Source organism: Haplochromis burtoni, unplaced genomic scaffold, assembly GCF_018398535.1.
Source record: "Haplochromis burtoni strain Fernald_Lab_line unplaced genomic scaffold, NCSU_Asbu1 Contig_2, whole genome shotgun sequence".
Classification (NCBI taxonomy): domain Eukaryota; kingdom Metazoa; phylum Chordata; class Actinopteri; order Cichliformes; family Cichlidae; genus Haplochromis; species Haplochromis burtoni.
The window spans coordinates 6,874,524-6,893,631 of NW_024582363.1; the positions used below are offsets into that span (position 1 = coordinate 6,874,524).

At 41.5% G+C, this 19,108-nt stretch overlaps 1 protein-coding gene across 2 annotated transcripts; it reads left to right on the forward strand.

Annotated features, from left to right (window-relative positions):
* The first annotated feature begins 315 nt into the window (after positions 1 to 315).
* Positions 316 to 17,877, forward strand: onecut1 (one cut homeobox 1). 2 transcript variants are annotated; one of them, XM_005912868.3, is made up of 2 exons: positions 316 to 7,067; positions 11,564 to 17,877. In XM_005912868.3, the coding sequence occupies exons 1-2, from the start codon at positions 5,993 to 5,995 to the stop codon at positions 11,851 to 11,853; spliced, it is 1,365 nt and encodes a 454-aa protein (XP_005912930.1). In that variant the 5' UTR covers positions 316 to 5,992; the 3' UTR covers positions 11,854 to 17,877. The 2 variants fall into 2 exon arrangements, with proteins under 2 accessions (XP_005912930.1, XP_005912931.1); XM_005912869.3 differs by having other exon boundaries at positions 4,758 to 7,052.
* The last annotated feature ends 1,231 nt before the right edge of the window (positions 17,878 to 19,108 follow it).

The following is a 19,108-nucleotide window of genomic DNA, read 5'->3' on the forward strand; positions in this document are numbered from 1 at the left end:
TTCAGAGGGACTTATACACTCTGATTGTACTTATTGTGGGAGTATTTCACAAATAAACTATGTTTAAGTCTTAGTCATGGAGGCTCCGTCTGCTTCCTTAAATTTCCCCTTTTTTTATCCTGAAAAAAATATTTGATCTGCGTCTTAATAATACTGCAGTTTGTTCTCTCATCTGACTGTGGGTTAATATATGGGATCATTATAAACATTTATGCAGCGAAGGAGCTTCTCGTGCCAAAGGGGCTGACGCTCAGGCGGATCGAACCTTTCGATTGATACTGAAACAATTTGCATACTGATTCTCTTTCAGTGCGCACGGATCCATAACAACACCGGCCAGCTATTCAAATGCGTCTGCATCGAGAAAAGCACGGGGAGATGCACGGTATCGCTGCAGGAAAAGAGAGGCTTTGTACGGGGAGACGAATTTGCGACTGGAAACGAGGCGCATGCAGCGGCTAAGGATCTTTACCTCGGTCAGGATTTGGGACTCTGGCAGCTCTGGAGAAAAACTGGAGGCTTGGAGAGCCGGAGGAGGAGGAGGATGAGGGAGAGTAAGGGACGGGAAGGACATAGATGGAGGAGACGTGAGGATGCCAGCGCATCCTCAGCTTTTTGCAGCTCGCATGTTGGAGTTAAAGAGCTTATGTAAATTGATGTTGAGGCTCTGTCGTTCTGTGCGCTTCTGTAAGGCAGTGAGCTGGAAGGATGATAAAGATGCATGACAGAAAAGGATCCTGCGTTAAAGTCTGGAACTACAGTGTGTGTGTGTGTGTGTGTGTGTGTGTGTGCGTGCGTGCGTGCGTTTGCCGTGCGTGTGCGTGTCTGTGTTTATGTGTGACGCAAAAGAAGAAGAAGAGTTTAAATGCACACATTTGAAGACTGGCACCCTGTTGAGAAGAGATGTGGAAAAAAAGAGTGCTTTCCGAATCTGACGCACACAAGCTGAGTGTTTCTCTGGCGCATATGCGCACAAACTTAAAGCAGCTGCGCCACATTTCAGTCTATAGTAAGGGCATTTCAGTCTATAGTAAGGGCATCAATTAAAATGGTCTTTTCCTAGTTAAATGTTGGTTTAACTGTACTTAAAATAATACAATTTCCGCACTGCGTGGCCGACCGGCTTGCTTCATAATTAACTGAAACTGCTTGAGAGTCGACTTCGTTTCTCACATTTTCATTTTATCTAAAACATCAGAAAATAAGTCCCAATAGTTACGAGTTCGTGAGGCAATGTAACCACCAACACACGCATAAATATTTCAGAATTCAGACGTTTTTGGTTGCACACACAGTTCGCATTAATTTGAATTTCTAAAGAGAAATTGATCATTTAGATGCGATGATAACGATGCACCTGTAAAGATAGTTAAGCTGGCCAGCATGCTGTCAAATCTCTTATTGAAAAATATACCCACACTCCTGTTGTTAATGCATGGATAAAATGCATAGATTTTATCCAAATCTGACGCAGTGCTGCAGATATTAATAATAATAAAATCCTTATTTATTAAACCTCAAATTATAAATGTTCTAAATCAGCAGATACATCTACATGAAGACAATAGTTTCGATTTTTGTTCAAATTGCAGTTTATAGAAATATTTAGGACATAGTGTGCCAATGTGTATTCTGCAGCTTTGTATAGTCTGTTTACTCATGAGCTACTTTTATACGTGTTAACTGCAAATAATACAAGACACTATTTACAGGTTCGCTATTAGTACAGAAAACCATAATTAGGATCAACTAAAATAGTTAAAAGGAAAAGCCGAGAGATTGTGGCTACAGAAACACGGCAATAAGCAGGTTTTTTTTATTACATTTATTTATTTCAGAAATTTGGAAGAAATTTTAAATTTCCCTAAACTCGTTATTGTCGCCTCCAAAAGCCACACAGCCTGTTTGTGTACGAGGTCATTTGGATTTGAAGCGCACATTTAGTGGGGCTGGTTTGGCTATCGTTGACACGGTTTTGTTGTCATAATTGGAGTCTTACCAAAGTTACAGGGAGTAATTGGGCGGCATATGGGCACCTTAATGTAAAGTGATGCCTTGTTAATTTCACATGAGTGCACGAATCAGAGCAAGTGACGCGGAATAACACAAAAGGCAGTTGAGTTACCCCTGAGCAAGGCAGCAGGTCCGGCATCTGCTGCTCGGCCATGATGGCATTTATAATAATTAGGTGGGGAAATAAAAAGTAAATTCCTTAATCTGGGATGAAATTTTAAGCCATTTTACATCACAGCCCCAAGGCGTGTGTGTTCCAAAATTCTGGTTATTGGGGAGGAAAGAAAAGAAAAAACTTTCAACAAAAACTTCTTAAAATGATCTTCAAAGATCTTTAAATCTTTAGATCGCTCTTTAGCTTCATTTCATCTAAGTTTACCATTTCCTACCAGGCTGTATTATGTTATTCATGTGACCTGTTTTTATTTTAATTATTATTTTTCTTTTCAACCTCAGAATAAAGCTGGCCTACTGCCTTAAACTAACGTAATTTCTACACTTTTAGTACTATTTCAATTTTCCATAAGACGGCGTTTGTTTTTTGTTTTGTGTTCTTGTTTGTTTGTTTTTTAAATAACCCGGTTGCTCATTTAAATAATCACATCATTCAAAGAGAAAATAATTACCGCCTGTCTAAAATCCCACAAACAAATTACGCAAAAAAAAAAAAAACGTATATTTTTAGGTTGGTTTATTATAACAAATCGTAGGCCTTAGCCTGAGTCCCTCCAGGAATTATAATTTTATTCAGTATTGATTGGCGCGCTGTGGTGTGTTTTCAAGGCCTGTGCTTTTTGCTCTAAAGGACAGCCATCAACGCTGCAATGCACATTTTCATTTTAAAGAAGGGAGAAATCTGTTCATATGTTTTCAGATATTTAGGCTTTAATATATTTTCCTCTGTTAAATTCCCAATTCAAATAAAAAAAATAATCTAAAAGTAGAGGAGGACCCATTTATGGATCTCGGGATTTTAGAGGTGAAGCAGTAAAATCAATTCATGGGTTCAAACCTATAAAACAAAAGCGAAGTGATTTATTTTCAAAAGGATGATTCAGTTTCCGAATGTATGCGTCGTTATATTGCAAAGGGTCAATGACCATACTGCTCAAAATCAAGTAGGCTCATTTATAAAAGTTAAGTTCCACCAGATGCCATTTAGCAAAGGCTTATTCTTAAACAAGCCGTAATTGTCATTTTGAGCATCTATAAAGCTTGCAACGCTGTGTCATTTTGCAGAGCTGCTGAAATATTGATCCACCGTCCTCTCTGCCAGACATTATATTGTTGCTGCTCGGATATGCTGCTGTGGGGCTTCATGGGAATTATGCCCCTGATTAATAATCAGTGTGAAACCTACATTTTGCACTTTCAGTGCCCATTCTCTGGATCAAGTTTTCCTTGGCGCACACTATTTCATAAGACTTGATCAATATAATATTTTTCCCTCCAACTCGCCGGTATTTCTTCATCCGCGCATGTATGGATCTGTGGCACACTTTGGTCTCTGCTTCTGTTTCTTTTGTGCTAATTGAATTGAATTCCGCTTGAAATGTATCCTCTTTCAGAAGTGCTCAGAAAACCGTGTCCCTTATATTCTCTGCAAAGCAAATGTCACAGCCTCGTAAGGTTTGGCCTATCTCGGCACAATGGCCACAGAAAGCCAACACACATAAACACACAGCTCAGGTCGTGCAGACATGGCAGAAGCCTATCGATCCGTATGAGAATGTGTAGATGAGGTTTGCTTCCAAGTAAGGCCAAACCTTAGCCCTGTTGGATCTCGTTTGCTTGTGCGAGGAGAGCGCATCAAAAATAAAAACAGACGCGAAAATATCAAAAGTTTTATTGGGAGAAATTGAGTTTTTAGTTTACAGAATAAATTGTATTTAAAATTTTGATCAAAATGAATTAGAATAAATTATGCTTGAAATAAAACCAGATGCCTCAGTGTGGAATAAGTTGGTGCTATTGTTAAATTAACATAATTTTATTTAGTGTTTTTTGTTTTCCTGTCCTCAGCTCTATTTTCCTCCCTCCAAAGTCTATTATGTCCGCAGGTCTGCACGGTTGGACAGCCACACTTCGAGGAATTAGTGTCCTTTTGTCTCGACACACGTCACACACACGCCGTTGACATTGACTTCACATCAGAGGCAGTTTAACTTCTCTCTCTCTCTTTCTTTCTTTTCTTTTATTTAACTCGTTCAACCGAGCGCAGGGTCTATTGTGGGGGCCCTGACAGATGCGGGGCCCCTAGCAGGTCCATAACAGGGAAAAGTCTGAAAGGTTAATCTGTCCCCCCGCAGATGTTGGCTTTGGGAGTCTTGAAGCGTCACCTTTGACATGTCCCTCATTCAGCAGGGGGTCCAGAAGGACACTGACCGCTGCAAGCTGTCACCTCGGCCGGCTGAGGACGCCCTGCGCTACCGCTCTATTAGGCTAAACGGCCCTTGACGTGTAACTTAAATGTAAGCGGGGGCGGGCTCTTGTCAGGCTGCAGGTTTGAGGGGGTTGGACACTCATGCAAAGTGCACCACAACATCAACAACAACACAGGGACACGTAGTCATGTTACGTGTCAGCACGTGATTTCCATCTGTGGGACTGGATTGTACACACCTGCCGTGGATGCGCACGTGTGTGTATGCGTGTGTAAATTTCTGAGAAGTTTCTGCAAATAAAAAACAAATGTTCTTAATTGACTAAATAACATGTGGGTGTTGTATTTTTATTATCACCGTTTAATGGCCATACTATATCCTCAAATAGTTCTAAAGCACAAGGATTAAATATGCCCCCCACACACTCACACATGCACACTCATGCACACATGCTGGGCTTGGTTCGTTAAGCCTAATAGTTGGACAATAGACACATCTGCTCATCTTTTTCTATCAAAAGAGAAGGTACTACGGTCTTCGTTTGGTTAAACTGCCACATATTTGGCACGGTTGTGGGGGCGGGTTGGGGCAGCTGACTAATAATGATAAAAGAATGGATGTATTTGATGCTTATGAATATATACAGGCTGTGACTTTATTGACAGCCTTTTAAGGGAACAATTAACTCATCCAGCTTTGATTTCTGTGGCGACCGTTTCTGCTTCGTCGAAAGGAATTAAGTGTCGTTGTTGTTTTGTTTGGGAGTTTTGGAGGTTTTGGATCCCAGACTCACCGGTTAAAAATCAACTCCATATGAACCCGGAAGTTTACTTCATTTGCGGTTAATAGTTTAAGGAGGACTGAATGTGAAGCCTCATTACAGCCTTAATGAATTTAACATTTTCTAAATAAGAGCTGATAATTAACGATATAGCTGTGTACTCAGTCAGCATCCATGAGCAGATTTCGTAGGGCTTTGATGTGAGCTCTCTCTATTAGCATTATTAGCATTTGCAGCAAAAGCTAAAGGGTCCTGAATAGTTCTAATAGCTGTGAGCAGCTTTTCATACCATCCTTCCTTAATAAGGTACCTGACGTCAGAGAATGGGGCGGTGTGTGTACGCGTGTGCCTGAAAGAGAGAGAGACAGAAAGAGAGAATACGAGTGGAGATGGGTGTCCCCTTTGCGCATGTGTAGACAGTGAGCTGTGCTGCGGTGGAACGGGCTGGAGACACACTGCTAGAGAGATGGCGCGGCACCCGACCGGAGCGCAAGGACAGCTGGTTGGTGGTGGGGGGGCTTGAATTATAAAGAGAATCAGAAAATTAAGAGAGTAATTATTAAAAAAAAAAAAAAACTGTCAAGCAAAGGGGGATTCGGAAGAGGAGTTTTCATTCTGCAAAACAGCGTGCGAGGTAGGGGAATAATGAAATAGGTGAATGTAAGGACAGAGAAGAGGCAATAGCAAAGGAGGCTACTGCAAGAAAAAAACAACAACAAAAGAAATTTGAACTTTTACTGGACGTGAGGACTTCTGGACATCAGCTAACTGGGGTAGGTCAGATAGATGGTTTGTCCACAGCGCTGCCCGGATCATGAACGCACAGCTGTCGATGGAGAATATTGGCGACCTGCACGGAGTGAGCCATGAGTCCGTGTCCGGTCACGGAGAGCTGCTGAGTGGCCACAGTCCACATTCCCGTCCGAGCCCTAGGGGTTTAAGCCACCGTGCTATGGGCATGGCGACCCTGCTCGACACCGGAGACTATCACCCCAGCCACTCTGGACACTTGCATCCAGCCATCAGCATGTGTGAAGCCCCCCCTGGCATGAGCGCGAGCAGCACTTACACTACCCTAACCCCCCTGCAGCCCTTACCCCCCATCTCCACCGTGTCCGACAAGTTTCCTCCCCATCATCATCACCACCACCATCCACATCATCCTCACCCGCACCCGCACCAGAGGATCCCCGGAAATGTTAGCGGCAGTTTCACGCTGATGCGAGAGGACCGGAGTCTGGCGCCTATGAACAGTCTGTATCCCGCATATCATCACAAGGATCCGTGCATGGGCCAGAGCCTCTCCCCGTTATCCGGTTCCGGTCTGGCCAGCATACACACGTCCCAGGCCGGCATCCCCCCCTACGCTCATCCTGGTGCCGCTATGCCTGGTGAGAAGATGCTCACCCCGAGCGGGTTCGAGGCTCACCATCCGGCCATGCTCAGCAGACATGCGGAGCAGCACATGAGCTCCTCAGCTGGTATGGTACAAATCAACGGCCTCCATCACCATCCGCACGCCCACCTTGGCGCGCAGGGCCACGGCCAAGTGCTGGGGAACAGCCGGGAGCAGGCCTCCGGGCCCGGGCAGCAAGGGGGCGGCGGTGGAGGGGGTGGTGTTTCTGGGGGACAGATGGAGGAGGTGAATACCAAAGAGGTGGCGCAGAGGATCACCACAGAGCTGAAGCGCTACAGCATCCCTCAGGCCATCTTTGCCCAGCGGGTCCTGTGCAGGTCCCAAGGGACCCTGTCCGACTTGCTGCGAAACCCCAAACCCTGGTCCAAGCTTAAGTCCGGCAGAGAGACCTTCCGCCGCATGTGGAAATGGCTGCAGGAGCCTGAGTTCCAACGCATGAGTGCGCTCAGGCTCGCAGGTGAGCGAAGCCTCGGTAAAGCCCCATTTTTGCTTTCATCTTTTCATTGATTTCCAAAGAAAAATAAAACGATCGGCAAATGACTGTAATTTGGCACAGAAGGTCACTGGCGCTGAATGTTATCTTGTGCTGAGCAATGGAGAGAGGAATTGAAACTGGGCTTGTAGTTTGTTTTTTGCTATACTGGAAAAAAAAATATAGCAAACCAACTGTAAGACATTCAAATTCACATAAGAGTCACATTCAGGACTGGCGTTTCCTCTGTGCTGGATAGGTCTTTAAAAGATATGTATAACTTGTAATCTCTCTAATTGCCTCCAGATGCTGGAAGTCAAATGATATCAGCTTTAGGACGGAATCGGGAAAAGTTGGCCCTGGTTACTATTATTTATGTTGAGTGGTTAAATTCAACATCCAGGCAGATAAACAACAGGAGGAATTAGAGCCGAAAACAAACTTCACTGAGCTGAAGACCGTGCAGAGACTGGCCTGACATCAATACGCATCCCTTTTCTGTCTCTACACTGATTTTGGGGCTTGTGTGGAACAAGTACTCATGTCATTTTACCTCAAAATATCGACCGCTGGACTGTGTGCGTAAACTGATCCTTCTCCCAGAAATCGTTAGGAACGTGTTTATTTTGGTGTAGATGCAACCGATCAGCTCCTTTTTTTGGAGTTGCCCTTCATGTAAACACAGAGTGTGTGTGCACGTGTTCCTGGGAGTTTGTCATAAACCGAATCAAAGCGACGCCGGAGTCATGCATTATTTAGTTGGTGTAAAGACGTTTGGAGCTCTCTTTGGCAAAATTAGAGACTTCAGTTCCTCAGCAGAAAAGAATTGAAAAGAGCACGTGTTCGTGTTTAGCTGGTGAACAAACCCTGACTTCGTTGAAGTTTCTCTAATTAACTGGTAGACCTCTGTATTAATTTGTCCCTGTGGTACGCACGAGTCAATTAAGGCGCCCAGCGAGGCCCAAATAGCACGTGCGCGTTCACACACACCAATAGACCCAATAGATTTTTTTTACGTTTATAGGCCCGATCAATGACCTACAAATGGGGCTTTTGTGCTTTTTGAAAAGTGAGGCTACACGGTGGAAAGTGCGCGCTTTTGTGCACGTGTATGCTCGTGCGTGTGCACATCAGTGTAATCACAATTGATTATTTTTCAGTTTTCCCATCTGCTGCTACTGATGTGTGTGTGTGTGTGTGTGTGTGTGTGTGGGTGGATGTATGTATGTATGTATGTATGTATGTGTTTTTTGTCCTCAGATGATTTTATCAGTGGAAAATGAGTGAAACACACACGCGCGCACACATATTTGATATTGCATTTGCATCATTTTATCATTAGTGGAATGAGCATATAATTAAAACTAAACTCAGACCAGCAGCATATTGACTTGTATCGTTAAAGCTCTGATTTTAATTTTCAGAGAAATGGATATTCATACAGTGCAGGGAAAATGTAACAGGCCTGCTTCAGTTATTGTTGTATTTTTCTTTGTCGATGTTAACTAACTTAAAAAAACATATTTAAACTGTATAAACTCTTGTTTTTGTTGATTTTTTTATTTTGGGGGGGTTGGCCAAAAAAGTACCAAAATATCAATTGCGAGTTTTATTTAGAAAATGTCAGAGAAAGAAGATGGACAATTGAGAAATAGAGGGGGGAAATAGAGTTAAAAATTAAATAAATTCAGAATAAAATAGTCTGAGCGCCATTTTATTGATCCGTTCGTTCCTGTGTGAACTGGATATGTGATCTTGTGCTGAGGTAGATTTGATCTGTTCATTGATTTTAGGCTTCTGAAATTAATCTTGGGCCTTCTCTCGTTTTCCCACGTATTCAATTACCCATCCGAATATTTGTATGTGTAGAATGGAATAGAATAAAATAGAATACAATAAGATATAAAAGTGAGGAGAGAACCCACTCCAGACAGCGCATAGGAATTCATTACAACTTTTTTTTTTTTTTGTGGAAAGAAGCTGTGATTGCATAGACCTTTCTTGATGGTGGTTGTGTTTTCTTTTTATTATTCTTGGTGAATAATTATCTATTTCCACTTAATCGGGATGTAGATTCTTGAAATAAATACACGCTGGGCTAAATCTTCGCAACGTTTTCAGCTCAGATGTCTGTTTGTTGTTCTCTGTACGGTTATGAAACGCGGGGCTTTCGTCACATTGTGTCAGCAGTACACGCTATGTGTGCAGTCTGTTTCAGTGTGTGGAGTTATCTCGTGTTTGTAATGATTAGCCGCGAGCAGCAGCAGCGGTGTGTGTGTGTGTGTGTATATGTGTGTGTGTGTGTGTGTGTGTGTGTGTGTGTGTGTGTGTGTGTGTGTGTGTGATTAGCCCGATAACGAGGCCGTTGTTATGTTCCCGTCGGTCCTGGGAAAGCTCCCTGTCTTCGCGGGCCTCCCGTGCGGGGTCGGGCTCCTCTGTGCTGGCTCCTGCTGTCTGAGTGGCCTTCACTCGTGCTGATTTATTGCAACCCTTACACGAGGAGCTCCGGCCCTCTGTTAATATTTACCTGTACTGGAGACAACGGGCTGCTCATACTCACAATTATACGCCCACTGCACTTTATGGTCATGCTAACAGGCCGCTTCGCTGTACTTTAGCACATGCTGAAGAAAGTGCTTGAAATTAGAAATCATGTATCATGTGAGATCTCGGAGGGGGGGGGAGGTCCTCTTTTGATTTTATAATTCTAATCGTTTTTAAAGTATCGCGTAGTGTTACTTAAGCTTTCATTTGGAGATAATACATCAAAACTAAGAACAACAAGAGGAATAAAGTAGAGTTTAACGATAATATGTAGTGCTTTACTACAATATAGAACGGGAAGTTATTTTATTATTTATTTATTAGTTTATTAGTGTAGGGAAACACTTACTGTAGTTGTTCTCCTCTACATATCCTTTTTTTTTTCAAAAAAGGTGTCTAAATTTGGCTGATCGAAGTTTTCTGTTTTCAGCACGTTGTCTCGGGTTGACTCATGAAATACGTTTGTTTACTTCGTGCACTTTGCAAAATTAATCCGTGCTGGTCGGAGAATTGTTTTGTGGTTGTGATGTGTTGTTCATTAATTTCCCCAGTGAGCCCATATTTGGTCTCACCTTAGCAGCCCGCGTCTGCCCCCTCCTGGTCTGACCTCACTCTCCGTTTAAATGACTGGAGCTTGGGGTGTTAATAAAAAAAAAAGTTGTAGCCATGTAGCAAAGAGTTCAGATTAACTGAAGTTTGACTTTTTATCAGATGGATTCCCAAGTTTTTGTTTTTCCAGTATAAAATCATCTCCAGGCCATTTTCTTTATTTATCTACGTCACCTGCGGGGGACATTGCTTTCAGCACCGTGGACAGCGCTCATTGTTCTGGCATGCTTGCTGCTGATTGCTCTTCTTCTGGACCCACGAAACCTTTGGTGCCTGAATCAAAAGAGGCTCTATGTGGATCTATGAGTCTAATTTTGCTATTATATCCCATGTACCTTTTTAAAAATCTGAAATGAGGAGTTTTGAACAAAAATAGCACTACTTCCAACAATCATTGGCTGTGTGATTCTTTCAGAGTAAATGATGCAAAAACCGTAATAGAAATGTGTCTGTGAAAAATGTTGATAAAACCTTTCAATTACCAGTTCTACTGGTTTAGTATCCAAAAATGTGAAATATGAAATAGTATCCAAAAATTTGCTTAGACCAGCAAAGACAGTTTACTTGATTTCACCAAACTCAAACCACACACAAGCTACATCAAACATAAGGAAGCTTTCAAAACAGGCTGTGCATCGTTTACATTGAAGGCTAATATTTTATTAGAGCGAGCATGAAACACAAGAAAAATATATGTTTCTAGGAATTAAAGGAAATTAAAGAGATATACAAATAAGAACTTGTGTATAATTTGGTTCTTGATACAACTGAATATTCTTCATGTTGGCATCACTAAAAACAAATTTCAGCTGCATGTGTATCCATAGGACCTAAAAAGTCCATATCAGAGTAGATCCAAATTGACTTCTCTATAACATTACACAGTAAAGAGGCTTGGATTGGCTTTAGATAATCACATTAGTTTAGCACATTTAGTCCCTAGAGGATTAAGTACCCCTGACCCCAATCCTATGTTATCAGAATATGTAATTTTTGTATTTTGAACAGGTCTCAGGTCTTGACAATCAGGATAAAAAAGGGAAAAATACAAATTGTCACATACAAAACCTCTGTTTTACTTTTTATGAAGATAAAACAACATTTTAGCATTTAAAATACTTGTGATCATCACTGAGGACTTTGCAGAGTTAGAGTGGAAACTACAACCTGCCTCCCCCAGCCTAATATTGTGGAAAAGAACCAATTCATGGTTCAGGCCACACTCTTTACTCAGGACTTTTTAAAATCCCAGGATAAGTTGTGATTCTCGTTTTTCTGTCTTCTGCCCTCTCTCACAAATCCCCTCTCTCTCTCTGTATGTCTCTTTGCTGAAATCTCCACAGCGTGTAAGCGTAAGGAACAGGACCACGGCAGAAGCGAGCGGGGAAATGTGACCAAGAAGCCCCGGCTTGTGTTCACAGATGTGCAGCGGCGGACACTCCATGCCATCTTCAAAGAGAACAAGCGTCCATCCAAAGAGCTGCAACTCACCATTGCTCAACAGCTGGGCCTCGAGCTGGCTACAGTCAGCAACTTCTTTATGAACGCACGCCGCCGGAGCCTAGATAAGTGGGTGGATGACGGCTCTGGTCACTCAGCCAACTCTGGCCCCAACGCCTGCACCAAAGCCTGAAGAAGGACTGATTTGACCAACTCATGGACTGACTCAACCTCGGTGGAAAAGCTTTAAAACTTAAGAGAAACAAAGAAAACTTAAAAAAGACCTTGAAGCAACGTTTTGCCCTTAAACCTGTACTATATTGATATTTATAGTATCCAAAGATGAAAAAACAAACCAAAGACTTCTCCTTTGACCTGCTTTACAATGTTTGTTTTAGCAACACATTTATGTGTAACATACTGCAAAAAGACTATAGTTTTACTCCCCCTCTTACACACACTCGCTGTCACTGGTCTCTAGCTTTATTACACCCTCCCCTCACCTCCCCACCCAGTATGAATCTATCATTCTCCACTGTTATCTTTAATCTGATTGGTTGGTTTTGATGATGGGTCCCTAAACAGAGGTTTAATCAGCCTCTTGACAGTCTGATCTGCAGTTGTCCACGGCCTCGAAAACAGCCAGAATGTGGAGCTCCAGTGGGATTGGCCAATCAACTTTAAAGAAAAAAAATCCCACAGGAGAGACTGGATTGTTGTGCAACCTTGTTCGGATCAGTGGAGCGGACTGTCTGACTGTTTGTCCAACTGTCTGTCTTTCTATCAAGCATTCCAGACAGACAGGGAAATGTCCATGCGTAGACTGCTAACCCTAAAACCAAAAGGTCCAACCCTAAACCAAACCAAATAGAAAAGAATGCCTAACATCAACCCACATGGTAGTGCTTTCTTCCAACATGCTGAGGCATTGAATAATTCAAAAAGAAAAACCAAAGCCTTCTACACCTTGAAGCCTCTTTTGCAGTTTAGAAATCAAACCACTTAAGAACATCCTATGAAGTAATTTGACCAAAGAATATATTTTGTAGTTGATAAAAGTATTTTTTACCTGCTTTCCTCCCTTACCTCCTGAGACAGACTGTTAGTGTGCTCCACGAAGAAGGAAATCATACTTGTCCTTCTCCACAGAACATTTTGAGTCACGTTTAAATATTTGCTCCCTGTAAACGGAAATACTCTATGGTATAACCCTAAAAATTAACTATTGATATTTGCCTTATAGATGCTTTCTTGGAAAGAAATAGACTATACCACTTTTAACTTCGCAGACACTCTCCTGAATTATGATCATTGTACTCAATGTTAAGGTTAGTCATTACAGCTACATCTAATCCTTCTAATCTGCTTAGCTAATGCCGGCAGGTTTAGTTCTACTTTATGTGTTCAAAATCCAGCACCTGTCAAAGACAAATCTCTTCAGTTTTCTATGTAAAACACAAGCTACTGGATCTATGTGTGGTTTTGACACTGTGTGAGGGAGCGTGTCAAAACCACAGTGCCTCTGGTGGTTTTAATAAGCACTTCATATGTATTTGATTTTATCTCCTCATCAAAGATGTTGGGCGGAGGAGATGATATCAATGATCAAATCACTTTCAGGCGCTTACACAGCAATGTCAGCTTGTCACCTGAATACGAAAGCACCCCCGCTCCCTGCCTGCTGCCAATCCACCCTGCACTTCCTCCCCTCCCTGCCTCCACTCTCCTAGTAAGCTATGCATTTCAGCACTAGGAGGAAAGCACTACACAGGGCTGGCCCAGGGCAGCATAGCATTAGATATATTACGCTGGCCCCTTGCCGTCATCCTCTTCATGGCCAGGGTTAGCAGCTCTACATTCATCAGAACAAGCGCTGAAGGAGAGGCAAGAGAGAGCTGCTTTTTCTTTATCTCTGAGAGAAAAACCAAAAAGACGACAAGAAACCAAAAAAAAAAATGTGTCAAGACCTGCTGATGTTTTATAGTGTGAACCAAAGATGCTACCTCACTCAAGTTCCATACGTGATTTTTATCACTTTGATGATACCAAAGATAACCAAAGATTTTTTCTCATTGCACGGCCTCTATGAGTGGTGTTCAAAGATGTGATGTATGTGTCCCCTCCCCCTTATCTCCTGTCTCTTTTTCCCTTCTCCTTTCTCCTCCTCTTTCTCCCCCTCCCACCTGCACTCAACCCATGCACCCCCGCTATGCGTGCTCTTGCTTCATCTGTGCTCTGATTACAGCTCCATAGATAGTCATACTGATGTAGCTATAGGCAGATGTGCTGAACTAGCCTTAGATACACACAATCAGCCATGCTGGTGCCTGTGGGGTACAACTACCTTATTAGTAATGTGATCAGTGGTTGTTCATAACAGAAACACATTACTGTCTACCGCTTTGTTGACAGGAAAGGCTTTTAGTTTGGTTCATTAATGATTTTAAATTTGCATCTGAAGCCTTACCCCACCAGAGCTCTCAGTGTTGCAGCTTTATTTCCACCTGGCCTGCCTGTTAGTGTGTATCTATAGGCTGATAATATTGATCCAACAAATAGGTCAGACATCTTCACCTTACAACAGGCAGAAAACCTGACATAGCCATGGGCAGAGTTGATGACTCAACTATAGGCAGACATGTTCCTGAAAGTAGAAGCAGACGTGTTGCAATCTTTCTAAAACTCCCAGGACGAGTGCCTTGCTTGAACCAAAGTGTTAAACCGCTGTTGACCTCTCACCTTTGACTCTGTGAATACCTCAGCCTGTAGAAGGGCCACTACTGAAGAAACAATGAGAAGATTTTTTTCTTTAATCACACCGTGGTGCTTTCGCCAGCGCAACCATGCAATGAAAACATACCAAAGGAATTTTTGTTGTCCACTTCTACAGTTTAAACCAAAGGTCTTTGTTTATCCTCTCCCCTGCCCGCCCTTCATCCCTCCATCCCTCTTTCCCTTAACCTTGCTTGTCTCTCTGCTGTGTGTAGGAAGGTCCAGCACTCTGGCCGTGCATGTCTTTACCAATGTGTCTGAATACCTCATAGTAATAATTCCTTTGAGTTCTGCATTGAGACGTCTATCTGTGAGTTAGGCAGAACTCCACTTGTGTGGTAATTGTTATTGTTACTTCAAAAAGCTGTATGATTATCTATTTTGAAGTTGCTGTTTTTTGTTCTGTTTTGTTTTTTGGCAGAAGTGCTCTGTTTCAAGACATGGAGGACAAGTTTCAGGGTTGATGTAGGAAACTTTTGGGATGGAGGGAGAAGCGTATTTTTTATCGGACACTGGGTTATGCCAATATTATGATGGTAGACTATTGCTTTTACAGGGTAAAACCAACTGCTGTGATATTGTGTTCATATTTTCCCTTTTCTCTACTTCTGTGTTGTGATTTTAATTTAATTGCATTTTTGTATTGGTTAACCACTACTTTAATTTATGCATTTGTAGAAACTCTAGATTTGTATATAGTAGGTTTTTGGAAAAAAGAAAAGAAACAAAAAAGACCATTTATGTTACAGCCTTATTTCCCATGCTTAGATATAACAAAGGAGTAGTTTTTATTCTTCTTCAGCTAAATCCTAGCCGGCATTTCAATGTGTGTTTTAAACACTGCCAGAAACCAAGACAGTTGATTTGCCAATGCAGACAAAGTTATACAGGAGCTACTTTGTTGAACAGTTGGCAAAAAGCAGTGTGTACGTGTGTGTGTTTTTCTATTCTTTTGACTTTTTAAAAACACTTATTTTATGGGTATTACTGCACATCCAAAGATTTTTAAAACAAACCAAAAATTGGAAAAAAAATATGTATAATGTTGAAAAGCACTGGCATTTGTGAGGTAGACTTGTTGAGTTTTGATTTGCCATTCGCACGGGTATAGAATGTAGAAGGCGTAGGGCTATGTAGGCAAGCTTACTCTACCATGTGGGGAATCTCCTGTTCAATGTACAATCTGGAGCATTTGAAACGAGGGCTGCAAGCCCCGCTCACTTTGCTGTCTCATACACAGAGTGAGGTGGAGTTTAGGCTGGGCAGCCGGTCTGCCAGGGGCTGTGCCGCGGAGCTGGGTCTGTTTTTATTGCCGTGGCACCGCCGCCTTGCTCCATCTAGTATCTGTTCTTTTGGTACGTACTCGTGTAATGACTATAAGCAAAGTCTAATAAAACTGCAAAGAACCTTACCAAGGAATCCGTGTGCGAGTGTGTATGGGGACGATTATTCGGATTGCTCTTCTGTTTTTCTGTCTGTGAATGTGAGCGTGCGCCTCAAATGTCAAGTACTGCTGAAGTATGCAAGTTTGTATGTGAGCTCATTTGCATGCATCTCTTTGATTCTGTCGTTGCCCATTGTCTAATGTGTTTGTACTGCATATTGTCAAGCTTTTTGCTGATGTGTATGCATGTGTGTGGCTGACTGGTACATTTTAAAACAGTAGGTCTCTGGGTATCAGAGGCTGCACTGTTAGTACTGTTTCCTCTCTGTCATGCTCAGACAGCACAGAGTCTCCACGGACTAAGGGGTCATCACCAAAATGTCCATGACAGATTACATCAGGATGTTATGCATTCATTGTGTCTTGAATGAATAAGTACAGATGCTTTAATTTTACATAAAAAGGCCTGTAAAGTGAACAAAAGGATAATGCAGCGTGGGCCTATGTTTTCCTGTTTCCTAATTCATCTCTTATTATTTGTTTTGCCCATAAGGAGTTCCCATATGATGGGTAGCTTGGCTACAAGTCTCATAATAATACTGCAGCACCTAAGACAATCATCTGGATCTCTTACGCTGGGGAACTAGTTTCCCACCCGCAGAGGGGTGTCCTCCAGCTATTCATATACAAAGATGCTTGAAGGGTTTTGATAAACAAGCATATTTGTTGTCATAGACATTTAGGAATAAATTACAGTAGAAGTTCATTTTGCACTTGCATTTCAAAATGAAATCTCCTTGCTCTTGTCAGCCTTGTGCTCTTGTCAGACTCGATCTCTTTCTTTTGACCTCCTTATCAACTCACAGTGCTTCTTCGGTTTTTAGTCTGCGTGTCAGTGTGTGTGTGTGTGTGTGTGTGTGTGTGTGTGCGTGTTTGTGTGTGTGTGTGTGCGTGCGTGCGTGTATGCCAGAGAGGCAATACTGTCGGTGTTACTCTCAGATGTAAAACTCCATGTCTCATGACTTGATTTGTCATTGCTGTTTCCCAGGCTTTGCTACTGCTTTCTCAGTGCCGTGCAATATCATCTGTTGTGATTGCTAAGCAAATGATAAAAAAGAAAGAAAATTGAGAAGCAAGTGATGATGTCATTCAGCTTTTTTCAGTGTTCAAATGTTTCAACATTTCTGTAGTCACAAAAAGTAGAAAATAAACTGTTGGTATTTCCAGCTTCTGAATCTTTGCTGTTGTATTATTAACATTGTTACTTTAATTTTCTTTTTACTAGGTTTTGTCTTTTCTTGCTCAGACGGACAAATTGAATCAATAAAACTTCAAATTGAATCGGCATGTAGGAAACATCCAGGTATATGAGTCTGTCTTGGATGTCAACCTGCATGACAAGTAGTTTCAGAAGATAGATCCTCAAGGTTAGAGGCTTCATTTGCACAGGCCTTCTGTGATACAAGCAGCCCATCTGATGCATCAGCATTTGTACCGTGGGATGAGAACATGATGGATTGCACACACACACGCAGTAATTTTTACCTCTAACAAATGTGGATTGAAGGCTTTTAATTGACAGATAAATTGTTAGTCTGGAAAAGTTCCAAAATGAATCACATTGCCACAACAAGTAAAATATCTCAACCTGAAAGCTTCTGTTTTAACAAACCTGTATAACCTTCATTTTTTTCTAAATCTCCATGAACTACTAACAAACAGGGGTCCGTCTTTACTATAAAATATGTATAACGCCAAAGAAACTAGAGCCACCAGTTTCTTATTGCTAAAAATGTGAGTCACATTTAAGCAGCCAAGTGCAGAAAAACAAAATGTAATTGCATCTGGGCTATCATTTTAACTTTCTCAGAGAACTACACGTGAGTCTATTTACCTACTCTGTAGCCCATTACTAATTTAACTGAATGATCTCAAAGTGCAACAATAAAGTGATTCCCTGCATACAACAATGATCGTCAGTACTTGTCCAGGACGTGAACAAAGGTTTACCTGAAGAACACTTTAACGTGATGAAATGATCAGTGCTTTTAACTACTAGGGGTTTTAATCTTGTAGCCGACTGTTTTTTTTTTAATGCACCACCTGTATCCTGTCAGTAGATGGAGCTGTGACATGAATTTTCACAAACAATCATTATTTGCAGTTACCAACATCTTTAAAGGAAAAAGAAAAAGAATAACAAAGATTCAGGGTACTGTACTGCAGCACCTACGAAGATAACTATCCCCATCACACTGAGCTGATTTTCTGACCGTGGGCTAAGACGATAAGGCAAATGAGCTTTATATGCATTCAGAAAATGCCCCCATTAGAATCAGCAGGGGCTTGACTGTCTACTATTAGCTTAACAGTTTATTGCTAAATTACATCATCAAACAAACTACAGGCCTCACTGTGTTGCTGGTGTTTGAAGGTAATTAAATTGTGCAGCTCAAAATGTCTGCTGACTTTCATTTGGCTTTTAAAAATAACATAGCCAGTTTTCTCAGGGAGAACGGTGATCATAGTGTATTTAAAGCACATTGCAACTTTATGAAGCAGTTTGTTCTGTAAGATGTCAAAGAACAGCATTTTTTTTTTTTTATTCAGATGTGCTATATTTACATGTTTAATTTTACTGGCCATAATTTATGGCTATTGTGCAGACGGTATGGGGGATGCCATGGTTTTAAAGAAATGTGTATCTTCAACCATGTGATATGCAACAGCTCCTGGGGTTTTGTCAGGATGGGATGCAGAGCTCCACTATGTTTGACTCAGCACAAACAACAGTTAGTGTTGTCCTCATACATATGTAAACTTTGCTCCTGCTTTGTCGATAAAAGCCCACAATCAATTGGTAAGTGTTTGTTTTATTGTGCAAATGACCCACATTCTCTGGGTCACATGCATCTGGTATCAGAGAGAAAGCACAAATCAGCTGAATTAAAATTTAAAAGGCTTGCAGCTAGGAGTGGATTGATTGTCAAACTCTGGGTTGATACTGTTACCAGTATTTTATGCAACAGTCTGGCTGGCAGTCCATATGGATACTAAAAAAATGTTTTATTTTATTTATTTTATTATCCCCACCCTTTATGCAAGAGAAACAAATAAATCTTAGTTTAAAAAAATACCCAAACTTATACCTTTTGGACATGCCCCAATCTTCATAACTATTGGGTGTCTATATTTAACACTCTGTCAGAGATGTATAACGTTAAATATGATCCTTCTGCTCTAACGGCTATCTTTGGGGTGATACCTCAAGACATCACTTTGCCAAAATACT

Bases quoted from the DNA above. Each gene is read 5' to 3' on its own strand.
- onecut1 (XM_005912868.3), top strand. From the start codon at position 5,993: ATGAACGCACAGCTGTCGATGGAGAATATTGGCGACCTGCACGGAGTG. The intron at 7,068-11,563 runs GTAAAGCCCCAT...AAATCTCCACAG, and splicing joins CGCAGGTGAGCGAAGCCTCG to CGTGTAAGCGTAAGGAACAG.